This window comes from Carcharhinus amblyrhynchos, chromosome 3, assembly GCF_965287045.1.
Source record: "Carcharhinus amblyrhynchos chromosome 3, sCarAmb.v2.hapA, whole genome shotgun sequence".
Lineage (NCBI taxonomy): Eukaryota > Metazoa > Chordata > Chondrichthyes > Carcharhiniformes > Carcharhinidae > Carcharhinus > Carcharhinus amblyrhynchos.
In genome coordinates, this window is record NC_137326.1 from 21,150,905 (window position 1) to 21,176,565 (window position 25,661).

Here is a 25,661-nt window from a genome sequence, read left to right on the forward strand (position 1 = left end):
GTAGTGAGCACAACTGCCTTAGAGTGCCAGGGACCTGGGGTTCGATTCCCGGCTTGGGTCACTGCCTGTTCAGAGTCTGCACGTTCTCCCCATGTCTGCATGGGTTTCCTCTAGGTGCTCTAGCTTCTTCCCACAGTCTGAAAGAGGTGGTGGTTAGATGTTTGGCCATGCTAAACTCTCCCTCAGTTTATCCGAACGGGCGCTGGAGTGTGGCGATTTGGGGATTTTCACAGTAGCTTCATTGCAATGTTAATGCAAGCCTACTTGTGACTAATAAATTAACTTTTACAAAAAAGTAGCTCAATTGAAATGTCACTTTGGACAGTTCTGACTGAACGGGATGTATTATTTGTATAGTACGATCAGCAGAATATACTTTTTAAACTTAGGGTTTGAAAACTGCAAGACCAATTTTCAACACATCTGGGACCAGAACTGGCATTGAGGGATTGATAATATGTCTATTGGTGCATTTTGGACTTTTATTATTAATTATTTATTAGTGTCACAAGTGGGCTTACATTAACACTGCAATGAAGTTACTGTGAAAATCCCCTAGTCGCCACATCCAGTGCCTGTTCGGGTACCCTGAGAGAGAATTTAACATGGCCAATGTACCTAACCAACACATCTTTCAGACTGTGAGAGGAAACCAGAGCACCTGGAAGAAATCCATGCAGAGAACGTGCAAATGTCACACAGACAGTGACCCAAGTGGGAATCGAACCCAGGCCCCTGGCGCCGTGAGGCAGCAGTGCTAACCCCACTGAATCCACTTTAAAAAGTAAAAGCACGTTCCTCAGACCTCATGGAAAAGTTACAACACAGGAGGAGGCCATTTGACCCACCTTGTCCATGCCAGCCCGATGATACCCAGTTGCTCTTTCTAATCCCACTTTCCAAGTGATTATCTCTCCCACAGCAATGGCAGGATAACACACATGGCCCCCGCTGCTCTAAATGACCACGCCGATCATTGAAAGGTATGTCTCACAGGGGTCTAATGAGTGCTAACAGGGGGTCATTGAGGTATTAATGATCAGCACAGTGAAGTCGGTGAAGTATTTCCACGCAGTGCGCTGTAAAATGGGATATGGTGCTGAATGTTGCACCCATTGCTCGGAGTTTAAGCGGGCCGTTAGGAACCGTCACGTTTGCTCTAGTTGCTTGTCAAGGCATCTTCAAATCAACTCAGTCGGATTTCGACATTCAAATCACCGCGTGTCTGTTGCATCTCCAGTGATCTCAAGTCTTGGGGGTGGGGCGCACAATTGAACCACAAGACATCCGACACTTCGCACTGTTTACAGCATTTAGCTCCAAACTGTGCCGGTGCCCGGCTGTAATCACACTTAAGGAGGTTCAGTTCAGCCCTGCTCCTTCATAATTGAGGCTGCATCACAAGGAATGTGGAGAGAATTTCTACATATTGGCTCTGCCTGCACATGCCAGAGGCCATCTCCCAGTCCATACTGAAACCCGGAACCCCCTCCACGGCTGTTGGAATTCTTGCTGCCGGCTTTATTGCATAACCGTGGCGTTGAAATCACAAGACCAGCATTAACAGTGCATGAGGCTACTGGCTGGAGCCTCTAACCCCTCCCAGTTATAAACACCACATTTATTCTGAAGAGGCCATATCATTTTCACTGGCTTGTGTTTGTTTACTGAAGAACGTGGGCAGGAGGGAAATACTGTAGTTGATTATTCCATAACAAATATTTATCAGAATAGTAACACTGAACACTTTATTGCATCTATTGTCACATTTAAACAAGCCGTTTCCATGCCTTAATTTCTATCCGACATTTATGAATCTTAAATGATATATGCGGCCAGTTGTCACATGTCATTCAACTGATTTTTGCATTGAAGTAGAATATATTTAAATAAAATTAAATATGATGTTCCTTCTGTCGCATGCCTAAGGATTTCAAAACGTTTATTGAGGCGAATCCTCACTTTCCCTCCCTTGTCCTCACAGAACCAGTTGTACTCCAGACTTGTCACCGAGAGAATGCCCGATCTTCAATCTAGCTTTATTTGGGCGAGTGATTATCCTTGTAAAAGTTGGTGTTACCGAGCCAAAGGGCAATGTGTTTAGTGGAATCCAGAGTGAATGTGTTACCAAGATCCATATTAATGATCAGAGAGGCACAGGGTTGAAAATGCATAGTAATGTGTCCGTGTCTTCTGAGAAGCTGATCCACTCATGTTAAAACTCGAAAGCCAAGCTCTGTGATCCGGAGTTTTGGGCCATGGAGATTTTTCTCTGTCTCTGTCTCTGTCTCTCTCTCTCTCTCCGGCGTGTGGAAGTTAAGAAGATTATAAAGACTGTTTTCAGTTTTATCTCTTACCTCCAGAGTGTGTATTATTGACTGTGCTTCTTATCAAACCCTGCCAGCATCCCAGTTGAGATTGGGGGTTGCGGCGAAGTGAGTTTTTCATGCCGGAATTGTTCTGAAAATTGGGCGCTACCTTTACAACGGGAAGATTTGATGTTTGCAATATATGTGTGCTTGTGTCTGTTATTTAACTTTCTTATAACGAGTGAAACATTGCCTACCCTGACTTCAGGATAAAATGTCACATCCGTGCATCCAACTTGAGCTTGGTCAACCTTTCTAGGCCATTTGTGAAGTCCCCCCTTTTCGTAATTAACATCGCTTATTTTAACTTCTAATACTGGAAATCTCTCGCAGTAAACACGACACTGTCCATTCCGCGCCCCCACCCACCCCGCCACCCGTGATTTTACTCTAGAATTGGCAGAACGATACAAATGAAGTGGTGGAAATTTCAGTATAATTGTGTGTTTTGAACAACTGTAGATAACATGCATCCGCTGTTTATGGCGACACTAACGAAAAGTAAGCTCTAGCTGATATGCCTTGAGACCATTTTCACCAGCGCTCCCTGTATGGCGTGTCCAGGATTTAATCAGCAAAATAGTGTGTCACCACTCCCCCCCCCTCCATTAAAAATGCTAATACTTTCCACTTGGGATTGTCGCCCAGTCCACCGAATGGGACATATTTGGCCTCCCGCGTGGTGTCAACTTGTTGAAAGTGGGCAGCAAGCATCAGTAACAAAACCCGGAGTGTGTAGGGGCCGGGAGCGTAAGACAAAAAAAAGGGAAGGGGCAAGCAGAGAGACGCCCACTGCTATCTCAGTGGATGTGACTTTGAGATGACATTGACGCTATGTAGATGAGAGGAGCAGGCTGGGCGCCGCACGCTACGTTGTGGCTGGAAGGTAATTCGGGAGGTTGCACGCCTCGTCCCTGCTGCTCCCTGCCCCTTTCTGCTTCTCTCCGCTCGGCGAAGCGGAGAGAGATTCGCCCCGCACACACACACACCGGAGCCACACTGTGGACGGGATACAGTGCCCAATGCTCTGAGCTGGGGACCTCGCAGATACCAACAACGACAACAAATCAAGGTTTTAGCACTCGACCAGAGAAAGGGACCAACTTGGAACAGTAAATACGGGGCTCGCTGTGCGCTTTGGAACAGTAAGTGGACGCTTGGAACCTTGTAAGGTTTCCAGAGAGTGAACTGTTTTTACTTATTTATGTGTGTGTGAGGGGGAAATAAAACAAGTAACAGGAAGCTGATTTGAAGCGAGAATTGGTAGCTATCTGCAGCGGTTCTAACCCCAGCGATAGTTTCATTGTACACTGATTTCACTGAAGGATAAAGATAAAACTTTGAATGTTGGGTATGTGAGGGAATGTGCTGGTGAGAGGGAGTTTTGATGGCAATGGTTAAAAGTCCCAATCACTCAAGATGCCAGACCATTTCATTCTCCGGGAATTCAGCGGCGGCGGGAGGAGTGCTGGCGATCTTTTTACAGTGATCAATTGAACGCGACAAGGGATATTTTTATCCACATTAGGAATGGGCGGACTGACGGGCAAATCTCGGAGCTCGGGGCATCTTGTTCATGCAGTTCTGACTAGAGCCCCTGCTTAAATGTGATTGCTATCACTTCGTGACAATGTCCAAAAGAGATTGCACATGAGTTTAAGGAGCAGACAGGTCTATTTTGCATACAGCTCGCACCCGTGCCTGCATAAGGAGCCAGGCTTTGCAGCGCTTTGTCATATATTTTAATTGGCGTACCGTAGATTGAGGGGGAATAGACAACTGTGCGAGATTTACACGTTATCTTCAATAAAAGGTTAAACCTCTTTTATTTATTTCAGAACAAAGGTTTCTTATATAGAACGGGAAGAAAGTGAATAGTTTAGAATGGTGTCAGTCTCAGAGGATTGTAGTCAAAATCGAATTGGCTGTTTTTAAAGCAAACTCTAGCATAACAGGGGATTTTCACAGTAACTTCAATGCAACGTCAATGCAAGCCTACTTGTGACACTGATAAATAAATGAAAATGAAATGAATAACAGGGATACGTCCGAATTGCATCGATATTAAAAACACGTGCTGTTTCTATCGTTACCAACCTAGCTGATATCATTACCAACCTAGTAGCCTTGCGTCTCCTTGTCTCATTCCAGAGTCTGTCTCTCTCTGTTCCCTCCACACTCACACTCACACTCACGACAACCCCTCTGGCGAAATCTGCCTGGTCGCCTCTCTGCGAAGTCCGCCCGCGGCTTGCGAAGACGTCTCCTTATTTTATTTCTCACCTGGGCTGGGGACAGACAGAGCCGCGAAGCTGCTTTCCACGTGGTCCGGTGCTGAAAATTTCCGACCTACTCCCAGACGCTCGGCGCCCAAGTCGAAAGGCATGGCGAGCAACGGCGCGAAGACCCCGGACGGGCAAATCTCCACCGAGCTCCACGAAGCCCCCTCCAACGACAAGCCCAAGACCCTGGTGGTGAAGGTGCAGAAGACCAGGGCCATCCCCGAGCGGGAGAAGTGGGGGGGCAAGTTTGACTTCTTGCTCTCCTGCATCGGATATGCAATCGGTCTGGGAAATGTCTGGAGGTTTCCTTACCTTTGTGGCAAGAACGGCGGAGGTAAATACAGTAAATAAATACTTATTTTTCATTTCGCCATTCGAAATAAATAAAAGAAACGAATATCCCATCTTTTCCTGGATGTAAATGTTTAAAAACTCGAATCAAATATCAACTGTCCCCTAAAACTCTGTACAGATGTAGTGAGATTGAATCCTACCAGCTATTTAATTACTGCAAATAATGCATTTATATGAAATTGGAACAGTGAAATCCAGGTGTTTATCCACCTAGACTAATATTTTCTAATGTTAAGTTCCATAAAATGAGCGTGACGGTTCAAATATTAGACCACGCCATGGACATGTTTATTGCTATTTATTAAGTGGCTTGATTCGAAAGAGGTTATCCATCTTCCCCACCAGTTTCTGACATGCCGCTCATTGTTCTCCAAAGGGGCTTTTCTCATTCCCTATTTCTTGACGCTGATCTTTGCTGGGATGCCAATCTTCCTCTTGGAATGCTCGCTGGGTCAGTACACATCTGTCGGGGGACTCGGCATCTGGAGACTGGCGCCAATGTTCAAAGGTAAAAAAAAACAGCAGCCGCCGGGGGGTTGAGCGGGGAGAACAGGTACGCTGTAAATTGCCCCGAGGCTAGAACCGGGGGAATAAAACGAACAACGCGATCTCTGGGAAACACACGGTTATTTCCTACTGATATGGGGGAAACAATGTAGCGGCGTTCCAAAGATTTCCGTTTCTGTTTATCTAGCCAGTGAAATGGATTTATTCTGAAGGATCGGTTCTGAAATCGGCGCACCAAGTGTCAATGTGGCATCTCTGTGGTACATCAGTCCCGAGTTAACCATTGCTAATGTTGGAGGCAATGTAGTTTGATTTTTTTCAAAGGTGACACCCTCCAGTAGGTTTCATGGAAGGTGTCTCAGGTAATATTAACACTATCCTAGAATCCCTGCAATGCAGAAGGAGGTCATTCAGCCCATCGCGTCTGTACTGACTCTCCCACACAGCATTTCATCCAGGCCCTATCCCTGGAACCCCACATACTCACACATCTTTGAATTGATTTATTATTGTCACATGTATTAGTACACAGTGAAAAGTATTGTTTCTTGCCCGCTAAACAGAGAGAGCATACCGTTCATAGAGAAGGAAAGGAGAGAGAGTGCAGAATTCACTCATAGCTAGGGTGTAGAGAAAGATCGACTTAGTGCGAGGGGGGTCCATTCAAAAGTCAGATGGCAGCAGGAAAGAAGCTGTTCTTGAGTCGGTCGGTACTAGACCTCGGACTTTTGTACCTTTTTCCGGACGGAAGAAGGTGGAAGAGAGAATGTCCGGGGTGTGTGGGGGGTCCTTGATAACACTGGCTGCTTTGCCGAGGCAGCGGGAAGTGTAGACAGAGTCAATAGATGAATTGAACCCTGGTCCCCGGCATTGAGAGGCAGCAGTGCTAACCGCGGTGCCAACGCGCCTCTTCTCTAACTTTAATTCCATTAAATAACGCCGCAGCAATCTTTCCTAGCCGCTGTTTTATAAACTTGCTTCATGCTGCGGAATGAACCTGTTGCATGGAAGTGTTGCTCTGTTTCACATTTCGGGATTCTCGATGTGTCTGTGCTCTGTTTTCAGGCGTGGGTCTGGCGGCTGTGGTCCTCTCTTTCTGGCTAAATATCTACTACGTCGTCATAATTGCTTGGGCCATTTATTACTTATACAATTCTTTCACATCAGTAAGTTACTTCTGCTTACTTTTTTTGGTGGGGGGAGGCGGGGGAACGCGAGGTTACATTCTCTTGGCTCTCCTCACAAGAAGCTTACCTGGGTGCCACATTCTCTCTCTGGGTCAGAGCTGCTGAGGCAATGAAACGCTCCGCCACCGTAAATCAGTGAGGTTTCTTCTCTAGTGAGTGACACACGGCCGCTTTGGATTAAACTGTCAAATAAAAGCTACAAACAGTAGGGGTTAGGTTGGTGGCCGCGTGAAATTTGAGTGGCTGATTGTTGGGAAGGAAAAGAAGCAAAGCAATAATTATAACTGTGACATTTTGTAAACAGGAACTTCCCTGGCAAAGTTGTGGTAACCCCTGGAATACCGACAGCTGTTCCTCAAACTACAGCGCAACCAATGCAACTAACCTCACCAGCCCAATTGTGGAATTCTGGGAGTAAGATGGCTTTTGGATTGTTGTCTTTTATTGCGGTGTTTGCTTTAACTATATATATAAAATAATACTAGGTCAAGACTGAAGCATGTTACTGAGAAACTCGTAACTATCTTCACAGACGCAACATGCACCAGTTGACGGATGGACTGGATCAGCCTGGACATATTCGACCTCCCCTTGCAATAACATTGGCCATCGCCTGGGTTCTTGTGTATTTCTGCATTTGGAAAGGTGTCAGCTGGACGGGAAAGGTAAAATGATTCTTCGCTTATAAAGAATCAGCATGGTCCATCCAGCCGCATGACATTCACTGAAACAACACAAGGTTAGGTTCACAGCTGAGACACCGAATGGTTGTACCTTCATTACTTCCACTATGCCCTTGGCCATCGGTTCGGTTCTGAAATATTTACATATCTGATACCGAAAGAGCCCATTGGACGTTTCGTGCTAGTACTGTTTTTTTCACGAGAGCAAATCGACATTGCATTCTCGTCACTACTCTGTTAGTTTAAAGGACTTGTTTGAGTTAAAAGATGGACCTAACCATCTCCAACTGGAATAATTCTTTTACGCAACGGATAAAGGGGAATTCGGGTCAATCCAAAGTAGCTCTCTCTCTTAAGAGGACATGGACTACCATGTGTTGGTCCATGGTTGTACTTGGCAAGTCTTGCAGTGACTTGCTGTTGCTTTCTGCAGGTCCCGACCGACCAGGAGACTCTCCCTTTCTAACCTGCTCCGCTCATTGGGAAGATTTGCAGTTTGAGAGTTAACCTGCTTAGCCAGATTATCAACGCAATTCTCATTCCATCAATGCCTCGAGGGGGGACTCGAGACTAAAGGTTCTGGCTTAGAGGTGGGGCCAAGATGTCCCTTCCAAAGTGCACGGTGATAAATAATGAATAATTAGGTTTGGGGCTTCCAAAACTACGGACACACGTTTCCACAGCCTGGCACTAGCATTATCCATGACCCTCTTTCCACCGTCGTGGGTTTTAATGGATGCAAATTGCGTCTTTATTTCATTCCAACTTCTCCCTTCTTGCAAGATCTAAGATTCATCTTCCCAATGAAATTACTAAAGGTCCCGCTTGAATTAGCAGTGGAAGGAACCTAATAAAGACTTCACCAGACAATTAAAACTTTGAAGTAATTATATGCTGCTCAGAACATCACATCAAAGATTTGAACATCTGACAAGCAGGGCTAATACTTAATTAGCATATTTTGTTGCAAGAACCTTTTAGGAGAAAAAACGTATTAAAAATCGAATCCTGATCTAGGTAATACTTTTAAAAATGACTGCTATTTTCTCAATGTTTTATGAAGTTTATTTATTAGTGTAACCAGTAGGCTTACGTTAACACTGCAGTGAAGTTACTGTGAAAATTCTCTGGACACTAAACGCTCGGTGTCTTTCCACAGGTAGTTTATTTCTCTGCCATCTACCCCTATGTCATGCTTCTTATTTTGTTCTTCCGTGGAGTGACCCTGCCCGGGGCTCGCGAAGGGATCCTGTTTTACATTACTCCCGATTTCAGCCGCCTTTCTGACTCTGAGGTATGTTTCAACAGCACACTTTTAACTTTGGCCTTTATCTAAGGGGGTACTGAAGCCACTTGAATGACTGTCTACCATCCCCACCATTTCTCTCACAGGTGTGGCTGGATGCAGCAACCCAGATCTTTTTCTCCTACGGCTTGGGTCTTGGCTCATTGGTGGCGCTTGGAAGCTACAACACCTTTCACAACAACATTTACAGGTAACACATCCCTCTAGCTCTCAGTGTGAGAAGTTGCAGATTACATTGGCGGCATTCTTCCCATTAAAAAAATGATACAGAGCCAGGCAGCATAGAAAGGAAGTCAGTCTGCCCATTTTGTCTCCGTGCTAGCCTTTTGAAAGAGCCATTCAACCGGTTCCATCCTCCCCTCCCCCCCCCCCCCCCTCCCCACCCCCCACACAACTTCCTCCCGCCTTTACTCTCTCCCCATTGCTGGGCAAGGTGCAAAGTACGTTATCAATTGCCTGTAGGTGATTAAGGCAACATTGGGAGCCAAATCGTCAGATACCATGGATATGCCTCACTAACTTTACTTTCTCTTTATTTTTTGTCGCCATCCGAATTTGTCATTCCAATGACCATTCTGCCATCGTCTCTCATCACCACCTCCCCGCCTCACATTATCCCCTCCCAGTTACAGTGCTTTTTTTAACCCAAAATCTCTGCTAACTTGCTTATCTTTGGGAATCAGTAATCTCCATTAATTATTGGCTGAATTCCTTCAGTCGTGTGCAGAAGAAATTGATAGCACTGAATGAAGCTATTCGGCCCATTGTGTGAGTGCCAGCCAACAGCTAGCTGAAGTCCACTTTCCGGCTCTCTGTCTGTAGCTTGGTTGGTTAAGGTGCTTCAAGTGCACATCCAAGTACTTTTTAAACGTTAGAAGGGTTTTGTTTTGCCTCTACCACTCTTCCAGATAGAGTTCCAGATCCCCACCACCCTCTGGGTATAAATAGCCCATCAACTCCTCTCAAAAAGTTGTCCCATTTCATTACATCTAGCTGGACTCAGGGAGCTGGTGGAATAGTGGCCATTGTCACTGGTCTAATAACCCAGGCTAATGCTCCGATGCCTTGGGTTCAAATCTCACCATGGCAACTGGTGAAACTTAAATTTATGGGTGGCACAGTGATTAGCACTGCTGCCTCACAGTGCCGGGGATCCGGGTTCGACTCCGGTCTTGGGTTACTTGTGGAGTTTGTGTATTGTCCCAGTGTCTGCATGGGACACGTCTCCTCCTATTGCTCCAGTTTCCTCCCACAGTCCAAAGATGTGCATATTCAATGGATTAGCCATGAGTTACGGGAATAGGGCTGGGGTGTGGACCTGGGTGGGTTGCTCTTTCAAAGAGTCAGTGCAGTCTTGATAGGCTGAATGGCCTCCTTCTGCACTGTAGTGATTCTATGGTTTGATGGAATTTGACCATACTGGCCTGATTAAAAGTTGTTGAGCATATCTTTGTTTTAAATTGAGAAAATCTGACCTTTAAAATCAAAATTTAAAATGCATTGATGCCTTATTCAACAACAGAGTTGTAAAAAGGATAGCTTATTATAATTGTCACTTTAAATTTGAGTCAGTCATTTGGGCTTGGTTTTCACTCCTGTGCCACCAGTTGCCACATGTGGCTATACCCTCACTTTCCCCAAGCTGTTCCATTAACTCAAATGGAGACACCACAGAAGACAGTCAGTGTTGGTGGTTTGCAATCATGTAAAGCTATCCACTTCACAATAAGATCAAGCTAGACCATGAATGAATGGCAGCAGAGAAGGCAGAAAACTGACCTGCTTCTCCAGCCTGTGTCAATGCCTTACCAACCACTTGAATGTGCACATGGGTCACTTGATGTTGAGACTCATACACTCCCCCTTTGACGCATTGAGGAATTGTTTTTCTCCACTCCTATTCCCAAGTTGGGCCACTGTCTGTGTGGAGTTTGCACATTCTCCCCGTGTCTGTGTGGGTTTCTTCTGGGTGCTCAGGTTTCCTCCCACAGTCCAAAGATGTGCAGATTAGGTGGATTAGCCATGCTAAATTGCCCCTTAGGGCCCAGTTTTACCATTTTCATTGTGAGCGCTGAATCTGGGCAATTCAGATCCGACTTGGAAATCTGTTTTCAGGCACTCCCATACACACTCAGCCTGAAAACAAAGTTGCGGGTCTGAATCGCGCTGTGGGTGGGGCTTATCACGCCCGAAATGACTGGAGCTCTGCATGTGCGCGCTCAGAAAAAAATTTGAAAAAGCACGCCCATGTCACATTGCTCCCGGGCCGCAGAAAGTGGATAAAGCGGCCCAGGAGTCAGGGCCCCTACAGACATCACTCCCACCCCCACAACATAACTTTCCCCCTTATCCACCTACCCATCCCACTACCCAGACCTATTGCGACTGTCTGCCCCTTCCCCACCCCCCACCACTGATCACCCGCAGAGTTGCAGCGAAACCCCCCTGCCCACCTCCCCCACCAGAGATCCATTTGGCCTCTCCCCCTGCCACCAATGAGCGATTGTGCCTCCTTTCCCATCCCACCAGAGATACATCTTACCTGCCTCCCTCTTTGCCCCCCCTCCCAAACCAGAGAATGATCTGGCCTCACTCCCCCCCCCTCCCCCGCAGTGAATGATTTGGCTTCCACCCCCTACCCCCCTCACCAGAGAATGATCTGACCCTCCTCCTCCCCCCCCCCTCTCCACAATCAGACAACAATCTGCCCTCATCCCTCCCCCACAACTAGACAATGATTGGGTCTCCCTCCCCCACCCCCCACAAAACCAGACAACAATCTGCCCTCCTCCCTCCCTCACCAGACAATGATCGGGCCCGCCTCCCCCTCTCCCCCCACCACCAATCTGTGTCAGAGAGCCGTTGGAAGCTTAGAGCTTACCATTCAGCAGCTGGAACGCCCTAAATAGACTATTATTTTGCACGTCCAATTCGGCCGGATACTGGATTGGTGGACGCAGTGGTAAAGGGGGGAACACTGATAAAGTTGGGCGGGCAGTTCATTAATTCAATTTAAATGCATGCAAATTCGGACAGAAGCATGTCCGAATTTCCATTCCCGGGCCTCGGTAAGGTGGGCATCTGCCCTGATGCGGGTGCGGATCACGTTAATGGCCTCACACCCAACTTTAGCACATTTTCGCGCCCAAAAACAGGTGCGACGCAATGGTAAAATCAGGCCCTTAGTGTCAGGGGGACTAGCTAGGATAAATGCATGGGTTTATGAGGATAGGGCTTGGGTAGGATTGTGGTCAGTGCAGTCTCGATGGGCTGAGTAGCCTTCTTTTGCACTGTAGGATTCTATGATTCTATTAGCTAAACATTAGGTCAACAATTCTCCAAATCATTAGCAGGAATGCAAGTTCCACTACTCGCATGTTGGTGCAACAGTGATGTTGCCCCCAGAATAATTCTGTAACATTATACGCACTGGAAACAATTCTTTTCTCTCCCTTATCTCAGGGACTCGATTGTTGTCTGCTGTATAAATTCCACCACCAGTATGTTTGCTGGTTTTGTCATTTTCTCCATTGTGGGCTTCATGGCACATGTGACAAAAAGGTCGATAGAAGATGTGGCTGCTTCAGGTATGTTAAACCCAGGCTTATGCCATTTTACACATCTCATTTTATACATCTAATGTATAGCTTTACACAGACCTTGATCTTATAGTAGCAGGGAATATCTTTTGCACCATTTGTGAATGATGCTAGTGAATTTTTGATGTTGTATACAAGGCACTATTATATTTTATCAATAACCAGTCCCCTAAAAGAGATTTTAGATGGTTTCATATTTGAACTTCAACAAGAAAATGTTCTGCTTCTGTCCAAATTTGGAATACCTTTTGCACCTCTGTACCAAATGTGCTACCTTCTCTCATCTTCCAAATACTCAGGGATAGCAGAAGTATTTGTTTCTGTAATCCTTTCTCAATGAGTTTCACTCCCAACACGAACTACTCTGAAAGCCTCAAATAAAAAAACATGCTAAACTGGCAGCATCCATGGAGAGAGAAACAGAGTTACTGGGCAGAATTTTACCGGCATGTCCACCCAAAGTTCGTATGATTCCACCTGAGGCCAACAGAGAATGCCATTCTCTGAGCTTCGCCCACCTCCCGAATGGGGGCGAGCGTGCCGGTAAAATTCCAGCCAATGTTTCAAGGCTGCATGATTCTTATTCAGGGCTAAAGAGAGGGAGAAATGTGATTCATTTTATGTTGTTCAAGAGGGACTGTTGCAGGTGGACCAAAATAGAAGGTCAGGGACAGATTGGACAATAATGCCATTGGCACAAATCAAAAGGAGTGTTAATGGTAGTGTTAAAGTGCCGTCTCTCCTATACTGGGGAGACTAAATACAGACTGGCTGACCATTTTGCGAAACACCTTCATTCAGTCCACAAGCATGACTCCCAACCGTCCCATCACTTGCCACTTTAACTCACCACTTTGCTCCCATGCTCACACATCTTTGACCTCCTGCAATGTTCCAGTGAAGCCCCAAGCAAACTGGAGGAACAGGCATGTTATAGGCTTTGGAATTAACACTGAGTTCAACAACTTCAGGCCATGAACTTTCTCCTTTATCTCGAGCCCCTCTTTCAAAGCCAATTTTCTTATCCCAACAATTTTCTGGACACTAGAGACCTTTTCAACAAAAAACTAGAAATGATCTGTCTACCTGTGTCTCAGAACACATGCTGTCCAACCTCCATCACCATTGAGAATGCCACAATGAAGCACTTTTTTCTCTGGGGTAGATCATTATCCCATAATGGAATGATTGAATTGGAAATTTGCAGCCACATCTAGGCGACAAGTCTATAGAAATGGCAAACATGATATTAGATTGAAAAATGAAAATGAAAATCTATCAGGCTGCCTTGTATAAAGTTGCTGCACTTGAATAGCGCAACTCTTGTATAGTTATAACTATCACAATGAACTGTGGGGAAGTGTTGTGTGCAATATAGTCCTTCTTCATACTAAATGACATGCTGAGATTCAATCCTGACATCTTCATCAGGGCAGCAACAACCAACATTGGCCACATGTTGCTCTAAGTGAGATGAGATATGAAAATGCCCTACGGCAGACTTTTTAAAGTGAATTGAATACAATGAAATACTCTTTTGGTGACCAAACTAGAAGATCAAGCAAGGACAGGAGAACAAAATTGAAAATACTAACAATTATCCTTATGGAACTACCTAAAAACGATAGATGATAGGCTTGAAACTAATACCCTTGCAATCATCATCATCATTATAAATAGATTGCTAATATTATACGCTTACTAAATATAACAAGATGAATGCATACTTCATGCATATTGAGTTCAGACAGGTTTTAATGTCATAGTTCATACATATGAACATATGAGTTAGGAGCAGGTGTCGAGGAAAACTTCTAGCTCAGAATAACTCAGGCAGAGACGTTCAGAGTCAAGCTTCGAGAGAGTTTATTGTCGTGATACCACGGAAAGTCCACCTCAGTCAGTACCAAGAGAACTCTGATTTTTAAAACAAACCCGCGCTATTCTTATACAGTGAAACAAACAACTCTTCATGCAGGTTACAATACTCCCTATTATCCTTATTATCTCTACTACCCCTTTAATCATTGTCCCATTAATTAGATCTATGGGTCTAGGACTTATCTATAGTGTCCTTGGTCTAAATCATCCTACAGTCCCTGTCCCTAGTGATTTACCATAGCTAGATAGAGAAGAAGAATGGTGGTTTATTTTTCTATCTTCCTTAGAGTCAGATGGCCCGTTATCTGGTCTTTGGACCTTGAGTGTCTGCTAAGCTCCTGTTTTTCTAACTTTGCCTGCTTCAGCTAGTTTCTTGATTTTCAGCATAATTGTGAGTATATAGTGAATCATTAACCCTTTAAGCTACTGCTGCAGCCTTAGCCTCTACTATAGTAGGTCCGTTTAAAACAGACTTAATTTTCTATAAAACCTAATTGCTTATATGAATCTAATTTCTTCTACAGCAGGCATAGGCCACTCAGCCCCTCAAGCCTGCTCCGCCATTCAATAACATCGTGGCTGACCTGATTGTAACTCTAACCCTACATTTCTGCCTAACCCCTTTAGCCATTCACCCTCTTGTGAATCCAGAATCTATCTAGCTCAGCCTTAAAAATATTCAAAGACTCTCCTTCCACTGATTTTTGAGGAAGAGATCCCAGAGACACATGACCCTCTGAAAGAAAACATTTCTCCTTGTTTCAGTTTTAAATGGGCGACCCCTTATTTTTAAATAATGAGCCCTAGTTGTGGATCCAGATTCTCCAACAAGAGGAAACCCCCTCTCCATACCCACTCTGTCAATACTCCTCAGGATCAAGTTGCCCCTTATTCTTCTAAACTCTACTGGATACTAAACTAACCTCTCCAAACTTTCTTTGTAAGACAACCCACCTGTTTCTGGTATTAGTCTGGTAAACTTTCTCTGAACTGCTTCCAACATATTTACATCTTTCCTTAAATCAGGAGACCACAACTATACACAATACCCCAGATATGGTCTCACCAATGCCCTGTAAGACTGAAATATAACCTCCCTACATTTGTAACCAATTCCCCTCACAATAAATGATAACATTCTTGTATCTTTCCTAATTACTTGCTGAACCTGAATACTAGCCTTTTGTGATTCATGCACTAGGACACGCAGATCCCTCTTTCCTTAAATAAGGAGACCACGACTGTACACAATACTCCAGACATGGTTTCACCAATCTGAACCTTCTCTGTTTCATGTGCCCAGAAGATAACCAAAAGCCAAGGAGGAGTAATATGGGATGTAATATTTGATAGCTTTTCAGGTTGTTCAGTACTACTTTCCTGGACATGAACATTGCAACACTTTAACCATGATCTGTGAATGGATCATCTCCTCTCAATCAATGCTTTATAGTGCTTTAGTTCATTTTAATAATGCATTTTCTCACTGAAAATTAGCTTAACTAAATTACAGTAAATTTGATATTTTCATGTTTTCTCTTGAAAATAGAACAGGTAATGTTTGATGTTTTTGTTTCTCAAGGTCCTGGTCTGGCATTTTTGGCTTACCCTGAGGCAGTGACACAGTTACCAATATCTCCGTTATGGTCCATTCTTTTCTTTTCAATGTTACTCATGCTTGGAATTGACAGCCAGGTAAGCTTCAACTTTCGCCCTTTATGTTTTATTTTATCTGATGCGTCAGTAATAAAAGTTGCCAGTTGTTCACGTGTGAATCAAGTTCATTTTCAGGTGGCTCTGGGAGGTTTTTTTTCTGATTAATCAGTCCATTAAAATTATAAAAGAAAAAATAGTGCGACAAGAATATCTGTGCATATTTGAATGAAATTCTCAACAGTTGTTACTAATAACAATTAAAATGTGTTCAATGCGTTAAACATTTAAACATTATGCTATTTGAACAAAATTGAATTGTTAGATTTACAGAGTAAGAAGCATCTCACATTACAATTAGGCAAAGACAAGTTGGTTATAGTTTGTACCACATTAAAGAATTACAACTCGACATTTATAAAACTTATAGGTTTAGCCAGAGATGATTTACACCATTTTCTTGAAATATTCTCTGTGAATAGAATGATATAGGGGGATAAACACCATGAATGCCTTTACTGATTGTGTCTGACGTGTGCAGGCATATCCAAGCCTTGCTTCAGCCACACATCAGCACTGAACAGCCTCCTGTTGCTATGGGTAACACTGCTGATTAGCCCCTGGCCGTGTTCTTGCTGCAATCTCCGGGATGAAGTGCTGTAATAAAAAAAATCACATTTCTCAGTAAAGTCAATGTTTTGTGTGTCAACGGTAGTCCAAGTTAGGCTGTCTAAATATGCCAGTGTGAAGAATTGTTCTCTTCAGAATGTAAGCTTCCAGTGAAAAAAAGTGCTGTGTAGCAGTCTAAATGAATTCATGTCCAGCACACAGGCTGAGACGGTTCCATGCCAGATAACAAAAGATCGGTTTGGCAGATGGCAAATGCAGCAGTGTGGTCAACACTTAATAGCAAGTGTGACGGAAGCAGGCAATTACCTTTTTTAACATTTACCAATACTCACATTGGAGGATGAAAGAAACTCTGGACACACTGCCTTGGATGATTTAGCCGCAAAATAGATTACAAGATTTGATTTGATTTGATTTATTATTGTCATGTGTATTGATATAAAAGTATTACTTCTTGTGCACTATACAGACAAAGCATACTGTTCCTAGAGAAGGAAAGGAGAGGGTGCAGAATGTAATGTTACAGTGATAGCTAGGGTTTAGAGAAAGATCAACTTAATATGAGGGAGGTCCATTCAAAAAATTAATTTATCCCTAGATTTTTGGGTAAATATATTTTATCAAAATTAACTCGTACATTTAAAAGAGAGAATTTAAGGAGGAACATATGCTTTTTTTCAACATTATCACTGTAAGACAGTTCGATGTTGGTCCTGTTGAACCTTGTACTTTGTTTCTTCAGCTATCAGCTCATATACCAACTTTCTCAGTGTGTAATGGAGTAGTAAGATGCAAATGACCACTTTGCACAGTGAGTTCCCAAACTCAGGCACTCTAGCTGGAGAAGTTAAGCAAAGGTTAGATACTTTACCACTAGACTGAAGAGCAAATCACCTTGAGTTCCTGCCATTCACTTCTCAGCATCCAGTCACAGAGTGGAGTCTCCAGAAATTCTGGAGTCCAACGTACAAAATTTAAAGAACAGCAATCAAATAATGGGTGGGAGTTGATTTACGTATGCAAATATAAGCATTAGCTTTAACATAAAAAAGTCATTCAGAATTTTTCAATGAATCCCTACAATGCAGAAAAGACTATTTGGCCCATCGAGTCTGTACGGACTCTCTGACCAAGAATCTTATCCAGACCCTCCACCCCTGTAACCTCACACATTTCTCATAGCTATGGGCAGCATAGTGGTTAGCACTGCTGCACACAGCACCAGGGATCCGGGTTCAATTCTAGTCTCGGGTCACTGTCAGTGTGGAGTTTGCACATTCTCCCCGTGTCTGCTTGGGTTTCCTCTGGGTACTCCAGTTTCCTCCCACAGTTCAAAGATGTGTTGGTTAAGTGGATTGGCAATGCTAAACAGCCCCATAGTGTCAGGGGAAATAGCAGGGTGAATATGTGGGGTTAAGCAGATAGGGCCTAGGTAGGATTGTGGTCAGTGCAGACTTGATAAGCCAAATGACAAAGAGCAAAGAACAATACAGCACAGGAACAGGTCCTTTGGCCCTCCAAGCCTGTGCTGCTCATCAGCCCAACTAGACCATTTGTTTGTATCCCTCTATTCCCAGTCTGTTCATGTGGCTATCTAGATAAGTATTAAACAATCCCAGCGTGTCCGCCTCAACCACCTTGCTTGACAGTGCATTCCAGGCCCCCACCACCCTCTGTGTAAAATATGTTCCCCTGACATCTGTGTTGAACCTTGCCCCCCTCACCTTGAACTTGTGACCCCTTGTGTTCGTCACCTCCGACCTGGGAGAAAGTTTCCCACTGTTCACCCTATCTATGACCTTCCTAATTTTATACACTGCTATTAGGTCGCCCCTCCTTCTCTCCAGGGAGAACAACCCCAGTTTACCCAATCTCTCTGCATAGCTAAGACCCACCATACCAGGCAACATCCTGGTAAACCTTTTCTGTACTCTCTCCAAAGCCTCCACGTTCTTCAGGTAGTGTGGCGACCAGAACTGGACGCAGTATTCCAAATGTGGCCTAACAAGCATTCTATACAGTTGCAACATCATATGCCAACTTTTATACTCTATGCCCTGTCCAATAAAGTCAAGCATGCCATATGCCTTCTTTACCACCCTTTCCACCTGTGCTGCCACCTTTAAGGATCTGTGAACTGCACACCCAGGTCCCTCTGTGTGTCTATGCTCCTGATGGTTCTGCAATTTATTGTATAGCTCCCCCCCTACATTAGATCTACTGAAATGCATCACTTCGCATTTATCTGGATTAAATTCCATCTGCCATTTCTCTGCCCAATTTTCCAGCCTATCTATATCCTGCTGTATTCTCTGACAATGTTCATCACTATCCGCAACTCCAGAAATCTTTGTGAGGTCTGCAAACTTACTGATCACACCAGCTACATCTTCTTCCAAATCATTCATATATATCACAAACAGCAGAGGTCCCAATACAGAGCCCTGCAGAACACCACTAGTCACAGATCTCCAACCGGTAAAAGACCCCTCCACTGCAACCCTCTGTCTTCTATGGCCAAGCCAGTTCTCCACCCATCTAGCTTGCTCACCTTTTATCCCATGAGATTTAACCTTTTGCACCAGCCTGCCATGAGGGACCTTGTCAAACACTTTACTAAAATCCATATAGACAACATCCATGGCCCTTCCCTCGTCAATCGTTTTTGTCACCTCCTCAAAAAACTCAACCAAGTTTGTGAGGCATGACCTCCCTCGTAAAAAACCATGCTGTCTATCGCTAATGAGATTATTCCATTCTAAATGCGCATATATCCTATCTCCAATAATCTTCTCCAACAATTTCCCTACCACGAATGTCAAGCTCACCAGCCTATAATTACCCAGGTTATCCTTGCTACCCTTCTTAAATAATGGGACCACATTTGCTATCCTCCAATCCTCTGGGACATCACCTATGTCAGCGAAGAGACAAAGATTTCTATAAGAGGTCCAGCAATTTCATCTCTTGTCTCCCTGAGCAGTCTAGGATAGATGCCATCAGGCCCTGGGGAATTCTCTGTCTTAATGTTTCCTAAAAAACCTAATACTTCCTCCCTTGTAATTGAGATTTTTTCTAACGGGTCAACACGTCCCTCTGAGACACTACCAGTCAACATGTCCCTCTCCTTTGTGAATACTGATGTGAAGTATTTGTTTAGGATCTCACCTACTTCCTTGGGTTCTAAGCATAATTCCCCTCCTTTGCCCCTGAGAGATCCGATTTTTTCCCTGACAGCCCTTTTGTTCCTAACGTATGTATAAAATGCCTTAGGATTCTCCTTAATCCTGTCTGCCAAGGACATGTTGGGTTCCCTTTTTGCCCTTCTAACTCCCCATTTGAGTTCTTTTTTACTTTGTGTTTTCTTCCAGTGCTCCATCTGTTTTTAGCTGCGTGGACCTTACATATGCCTCTTTTTTCTTTTTGATTAGACCCACAATTTCACTGGTTATCCACAGCTCTCGAATCCTACCTTTCCTATCCTTCCTTTTTATAGGCACATTCCTGTCCTGCAGCCCTATGAACTGCTCCTTAAAAGATTCCCACATGCCAGATGTGGATTTACCCTCGAACAGCCTCTCCCAATCAATGGCCACCAAATCCTACCTAATCCGGCTGTAGTTAGCCTTCCCCCAATTCAGCACCTTACACATAGGATAACACTCATCTTTTTCCATTACTATCTTAAAGTTTACAGAATTTTACCTCCTTCTGGACTGTAGGGATTCTATAATTCTATGAACCTACACACCTTTGGACACTAAGGGACAATTAGCATGGCAAATCTGCCTAGCCTGCACATTTTTGGACTGTGGCAGGAAACCAGAGCACCTAGAGAAACCCCATGCAAACACGGGCAGAATGTGCAAACTCCACACAGACACCCAAGACCGAACTGAACCCAGTTCCCTGAAGCTGTGAAGCAACAGTGCTGACCACTGTGCCACTGTGCCGCCCCACACTTACAGTACAAATGCTAATACACCAATTTGCAACCTTACACAGCATCTTTTGGAGATTGTTTTGTAGGGTTATCATGAAGATATGTGTGGGAGAGAGGAAAGTATGAAAGGAGAGAAAAAATATTTTAAAGATTGAATAACGTTAAAAGATCACAAAATTATTCAGAGGTCAGACTGGCAATCAAAGGCAAGAAAAGGACAAAACAAATTTTAAATCTAAGTGTGGTTTAATACATGAAGAAAACAAAAGGCACTCATTGGGAAAGGACTGAGGCCAGTGCTCCCTCAAGAACATTTTGTTTCTATCTTCGGTTCAGAGCCATGCTATTTGTAAAGCACATCGTCTTCAGATTTTGACTAATTGCCAAAGACAACTGAGCTAGAAGAGGCCAAACACAGTGCTGTCAAGAAGTTATAATGATTACTGATTTGATAATAAGGAATGCCCAAGTTTGTACACTAGCTTTGTAAATAGGCTTTTGCATTTATAATTGAATTGCTCTGTTTTCAAACAAAAGCTGACATAATCTTAACAAGAAAATGAACTGAATACTTCTTAATTTTCAGTTTTGCACAGTAGAAGGCTTTATAACTGCTTTGGTGGATGAGTTTCCCAAGTTGTTACGAGGAAGAAGAGAAATTTTCATTGCCGTGGTCTGTATTATTTCATATTTGATAGGACTCTCGAACATTACCCAGGTAAATTACAATATATTGCCATGAAACTGTATTAAAGATGATGTTTCTGTTTTTAAGCTGACTCCCATCTGAAAAAGTGACAGATACAGTGTAATATTTTGCTACTGTGGTTATTCAACTACGAGTTTGGCTCAGCTGAAATTGAAACAATGCCTCTCTTCACAAGAATCTTATTTTTATGCACATATATGACATCTTGGATGTTACAGAGCTAGGTTTAATTGCAACAGCTTTATGTAAATGGGACAGTAGCGGGCCAGAAATGTAATCAGGTCACTTATTGCTCTGTTTAAGCTACACTCCAGCCATTACCATCTTAGTGAGAGCCTTTGGCTTGCCGACCTCTTTTGTTTTTACCACAATTGCTGGCAACCTATGAAATGTATGTCTTCAGCTCACAATCTGATGGACAAGTAGAACGCGGTTCGACCCTTTGTGTTGGCATTGAGCAACTTAATCAGCTGAGTTTAAAGGCCCCGCTAAAACACTCCACTTTGTCACCATTCCATGCATTATCATTCCCCTCATTCTGACGTTGGAATCTACCAATTTAATGTACTTTTCATCCAGTGAGTTGCACTGGAGTGCTTTTAGTATATGCAGCCTACTGGAATGATGCAAAAGAAAGCCACAAAATATTTTTGACTTTTTGCTCAGGACAAAGGCCACTGTCCCATTAACTACCTATTTTACGCCAAAAGTTAAAAATCAACACCTGCATTTGGAAGCTACAAATATATGTGTTGACAGAAGTGTTGTTATTTCAGACAGTTTCTCCTGATTAGGAGATGGAGATTTACGAAGAAATCTTCAAACTTCTCTTGCAAACAATAATTAATCTCAAACTGATTCAGGATCTTTTATTCACAGTAGTTGGATTTCCTGACTTTAAAGGGGAGGGTCTGATTAATTGCATAATTGTATTTTATCTGGTATCATTATAAAATGGCAGTGCATCATTCAATTTCACATAAAGTGCAGATGCCAGTGTTGGATTGGGGTGGGCAGTGTAAGAAGTCTCACAACACCCGATTAAAGTCCAACAGGGTTTATTTGAAATCACGAGCTTTCAGAGTGCTGCTCCTTCATCACCTGATGAAGGAGCAGTGTTCTGAAAGCTCGTGATTTCAGAGTGCTGCTCCTTCATCACCTGATGAAGGAGCAGTGTTCTGAAAGCTCGTGATTCCAAATAAGCCTGCTGGACTTTACCTGGTGTTGTGAGACTTCTTACAATTTCTCATAAGAAGCACAATGATAATCCTGCCACAAACAATTTCAAATTTAAACAATATGTAACAATAACAGAACCTGAATCCAGCTAAAACATTTTAAAAAAAAACAGATTCACTGGATGATCTAACTAAATAATAGGCAGAATTTTCTGAGCACTCTGTTGCACTGGCCTGCGAAACTGCAGGATGCCTTGCTAAGATTCTTCTGTGCGTTAATATAGTCTCGGAAAATTCTGTCCACCATGAGGTGAATAGTTGAAATGCAACCCATGAGATGAACCTGGGAAGACGCCAATAATGACATAAATTGAAAACACATTATTTTTATTATTGTAATTTTAACAAAAGATCAACTAATTGTCAAAATTAACAAAGTTTACTGTTCCTAATTTAGATTGAGGTTAGTGTCAAACGTGCAGTTGGTTGGTAAAGAGGATTATTAAACTGCTCTTTAATTGGTTAGAATGAACATCAAAAGTTTTATTCCTGTGAGGATTCCAAAGAAAACGTGCTTGCATTTTGTAAATCTGGTTCTTAATGAGTCCACAGCACATAAATTGCCTGTGCTGATGCAGTGATTGACAACGCCAATTAGACTGACATGGCAATAGCCACATTGCACTAGTGGATCATTACATTTTCTGCTGAGACTGGGGTAAGGGCAGTTCAAAGACATTTTTCCCTTACATCATATATATTTTAAATATGTGAGAATTTGATATGGAGTCCAAAGAAATTGCCGGATTTCAGAACTGTCAAAAAAAAATGCAGTAAAATGCTTTAAGCAACTTTTCACATTTCCAAAACCTGTACACAAAACTTATCTGTCACATTTTCAAACCAAATGCACCAGGTTTTATTGTAGAACCTAAAATAGTCAACTCGATCCAAAATGTTTTCGCTGATGTTTCTTCCCAGCATGAGGTATATCTATTTTAATACTACTCTCCTCCCATACCATTTCTCCATATCTTGCGATTGTCAATTCCCTTTTTAAATCATTTAGTGACTTTATTTTAACAATTAATTGTGGCAACATTTTTGACAATCAAATTATTCTCTTTATAAAGTTTGTTTTCATAGAATGAATCTTAGAATTATAGAATCCCTATAATGCAGAAGCAGGCCATTCGGCCCATTGAGTCTGCACTGACAACAATCCCACCCTGGCCCTACCCCCGCAACGCCACACTGTACCCTGCTGGTCCCCCTGACACTAAGGGACAATTTAGCATGGCCAATCAACCTGACCAACGTATCTTTGGAGTGTGGGAGGAAACCAGAGCGTTTGGAGGAAACCCATGCAGACATGGGGTGAATGTGCAGACTCCACACAGACAGTGACCTGAGGCCAGAATTGAACCCAAGTCCCTGATGCTGTGAGGCAGCAGTGCTAACTACCATGCTACCGTGCCACCCATGTTTTCTCCCCAGCTTTCAATTATTTTTTGATTAGCTTAAATTTGTTCCACACTGTTCCTACACACTGACCAAAAGAAACAATTGTTACGGTTTACCCGATCATTGCCCTTCATAATCTTGAAGATCTTGTTCAAGTCACTCCTCAACTTTCTAATTTTCCGTTATAAATCCCTAACTTCTTAAGTTTCTCTTCATAACTGTAACAGCTCACCTCTGGTGAAATATTTTGTGAACTGTTTTTATTTCCTTCCTACAATAGGTGACTAAAATCCTACTTATAGTCCAGCAAGGCCTAACCACAAAGGACTACCTTAACGTGTAATCCTGTGCCTCTGGATATAAAATCAAATATTCTGTCTGACTTTACTATGCCTTTTCCACTTGTGCCATATTGGTAGTGAACTGTGCTTCTACACACCTAGCTATCTCTGATCTTCAAGTATTTTTGAAATCTTACCAATCAAGCTGTTCTTATTAAGCAATCTTCATATCTGCTCCTTCAGTTTCAAATTTAAGTTAATCTCTCCATTTACTCATGGAACACATTTGTTTTTGATATACCTTACATCTGATTCTGAACTAGCCACAGAACAATCTTTTCCTTCATACAATGTGCCCAGTTTGCTCCCTTTCCATCTCCTGCTTGAACATTTCCTATTGCTGGTTTCTGATGCTATTTGTAGCATATATACATTTAAAAAGCTAGTCTTGAATGCCCAAGCGAAACTTTGCCATTACATTTGATTTGTTATACTAAGGGCATACACTTGAAATTAAGGTTAATGGTTAATTGATTTCAGTAGAATACTGAAAATATTGAAAATAAAACGTGTAGTATAATTATACACTGCAATTAAGTTACTGTGAAATTCCCCTAGTCGCCACACTCCGGTGCCTGTTCAGGTCAATGCACCTAACCAGCATGTCTTTCAGACTGTGGGAGGAAACTGGAGCATCCGGAGGAAACCCATGCAGACACAAAGAGAGTGTGCAAACTTCACACAGACAGTGACCCAAGTCGGGAATCGAACCCGGGTCCCAGTCAGGGTGGAAGTACACAGAATTGGTCATTATTATACCAATATTCATTTATATTATTAATTTATTATACAGGATTTTCAAGGAGTAACTTAAGTTTATTAAAGTTTATTTATTTATCAGTCACAAGTAAGGCTTACACTGCAATGAAGTTACTGTGAAATTTCCCGAGTCGCCACACTCTGGCTCCTGTTCGGGTCAATGCACCTAACCTGCACATGTTTCAGACTGTGGGAGGAAACCCACACAGACAAGGGGAGAACATGCAAACTCCACACAGACAGTGACCCAGGCTGGGAATCGAACCCTGGTCCCTGGCGCTGTGAGGGGCAGCAATGCTGACCACTGTGCCGCCGTGCCACCCCAACTTAAATGTAACTTGCTACGAACATTACATGTAACTGATTAATTTAGAACTTGAAATGTTTGAAAAGCCATACTTAGCAGGTGTATTATTCTTCTGAGCTCTTCCCTTGGAAGTGCGATAGAGAAAAATGATAATGATTCAATGTTGTTAGTTACTATGTAAGATCATATGGGGCTAATAACGCTTCTGTGCTTACGCATATAGGCACCTGAAGCATGTTTAAAATTTATCAAGGTGATTGTACAAAATACATTAATGGTAATCTTTCTTTTGTGATGTGAAGCTGTGCACATATTGCAATCTTATTTTAATCAGAATTATCCACAGAACAGCTATTATCAGGTTAGTTAATTTGCCAATTATACTTAGAGTAGGTAAAGAAATGCGATTAGGGTGTCAGTTATAATCCACAATTGGTGCACAACTAGGAGATGCTGATGAATGATGAAGATTGAAAAATTGAAAAGCTATCTAAAGCAATGTATTATCA

The 25,661-nt window shown here is 42.9% G+C and overlaps 1 protein-coding gene across 1 annotated transcript in view; it reads left to right on the forward strand.

Moving 5' to 3' along the window:
- Positions 1-3,073: 3,073 nt before the first annotated feature.
- slc6a1b (solute carrier family 6 member 1b) overlaps positions 3,074-25,661 on the forward strand; it is a 46,717-nt gene continuing 24,129 nt past the window's right edge. Inside the window, exons 1-11 of the mRNA XM_080181937.1 lie at positions 3,074-3,514; positions 4,521-4,985; positions 5,382-5,513; positions 6,578-6,678; positions 7,004-7,113; positions 7,232-7,364; positions 8,542-8,676; positions 8,775-8,878; positions 12,151-12,275; positions 15,751-15,863; positions 20,981-21,112. Coding sequence (XP_080038063.1) covers positions 4,754-4,985; positions 5,382-5,513; positions 6,578-6,678; positions 7,004-7,113; positions 7,232-7,364; positions 8,542-8,676; positions 8,775-8,878; positions 12,151-12,275; positions 15,751-15,863; positions 20,981-21,112 — 1,317 coding nt within the window. The 5' untranslated portion in view covers positions 3,074-3,514; positions 4,521-4,753. The remainder of the gene's footprint in view (positions 3,515-4,520; positions 4,986-5,381; positions 5,514-6,577; positions 6,679-7,003; positions 7,114-7,231; positions 7,365-8,541; positions 8,677-8,774; positions 8,879-12,150; positions 12,276-15,750; positions 15,864-20,980; positions 21,113-25,661) is intronic.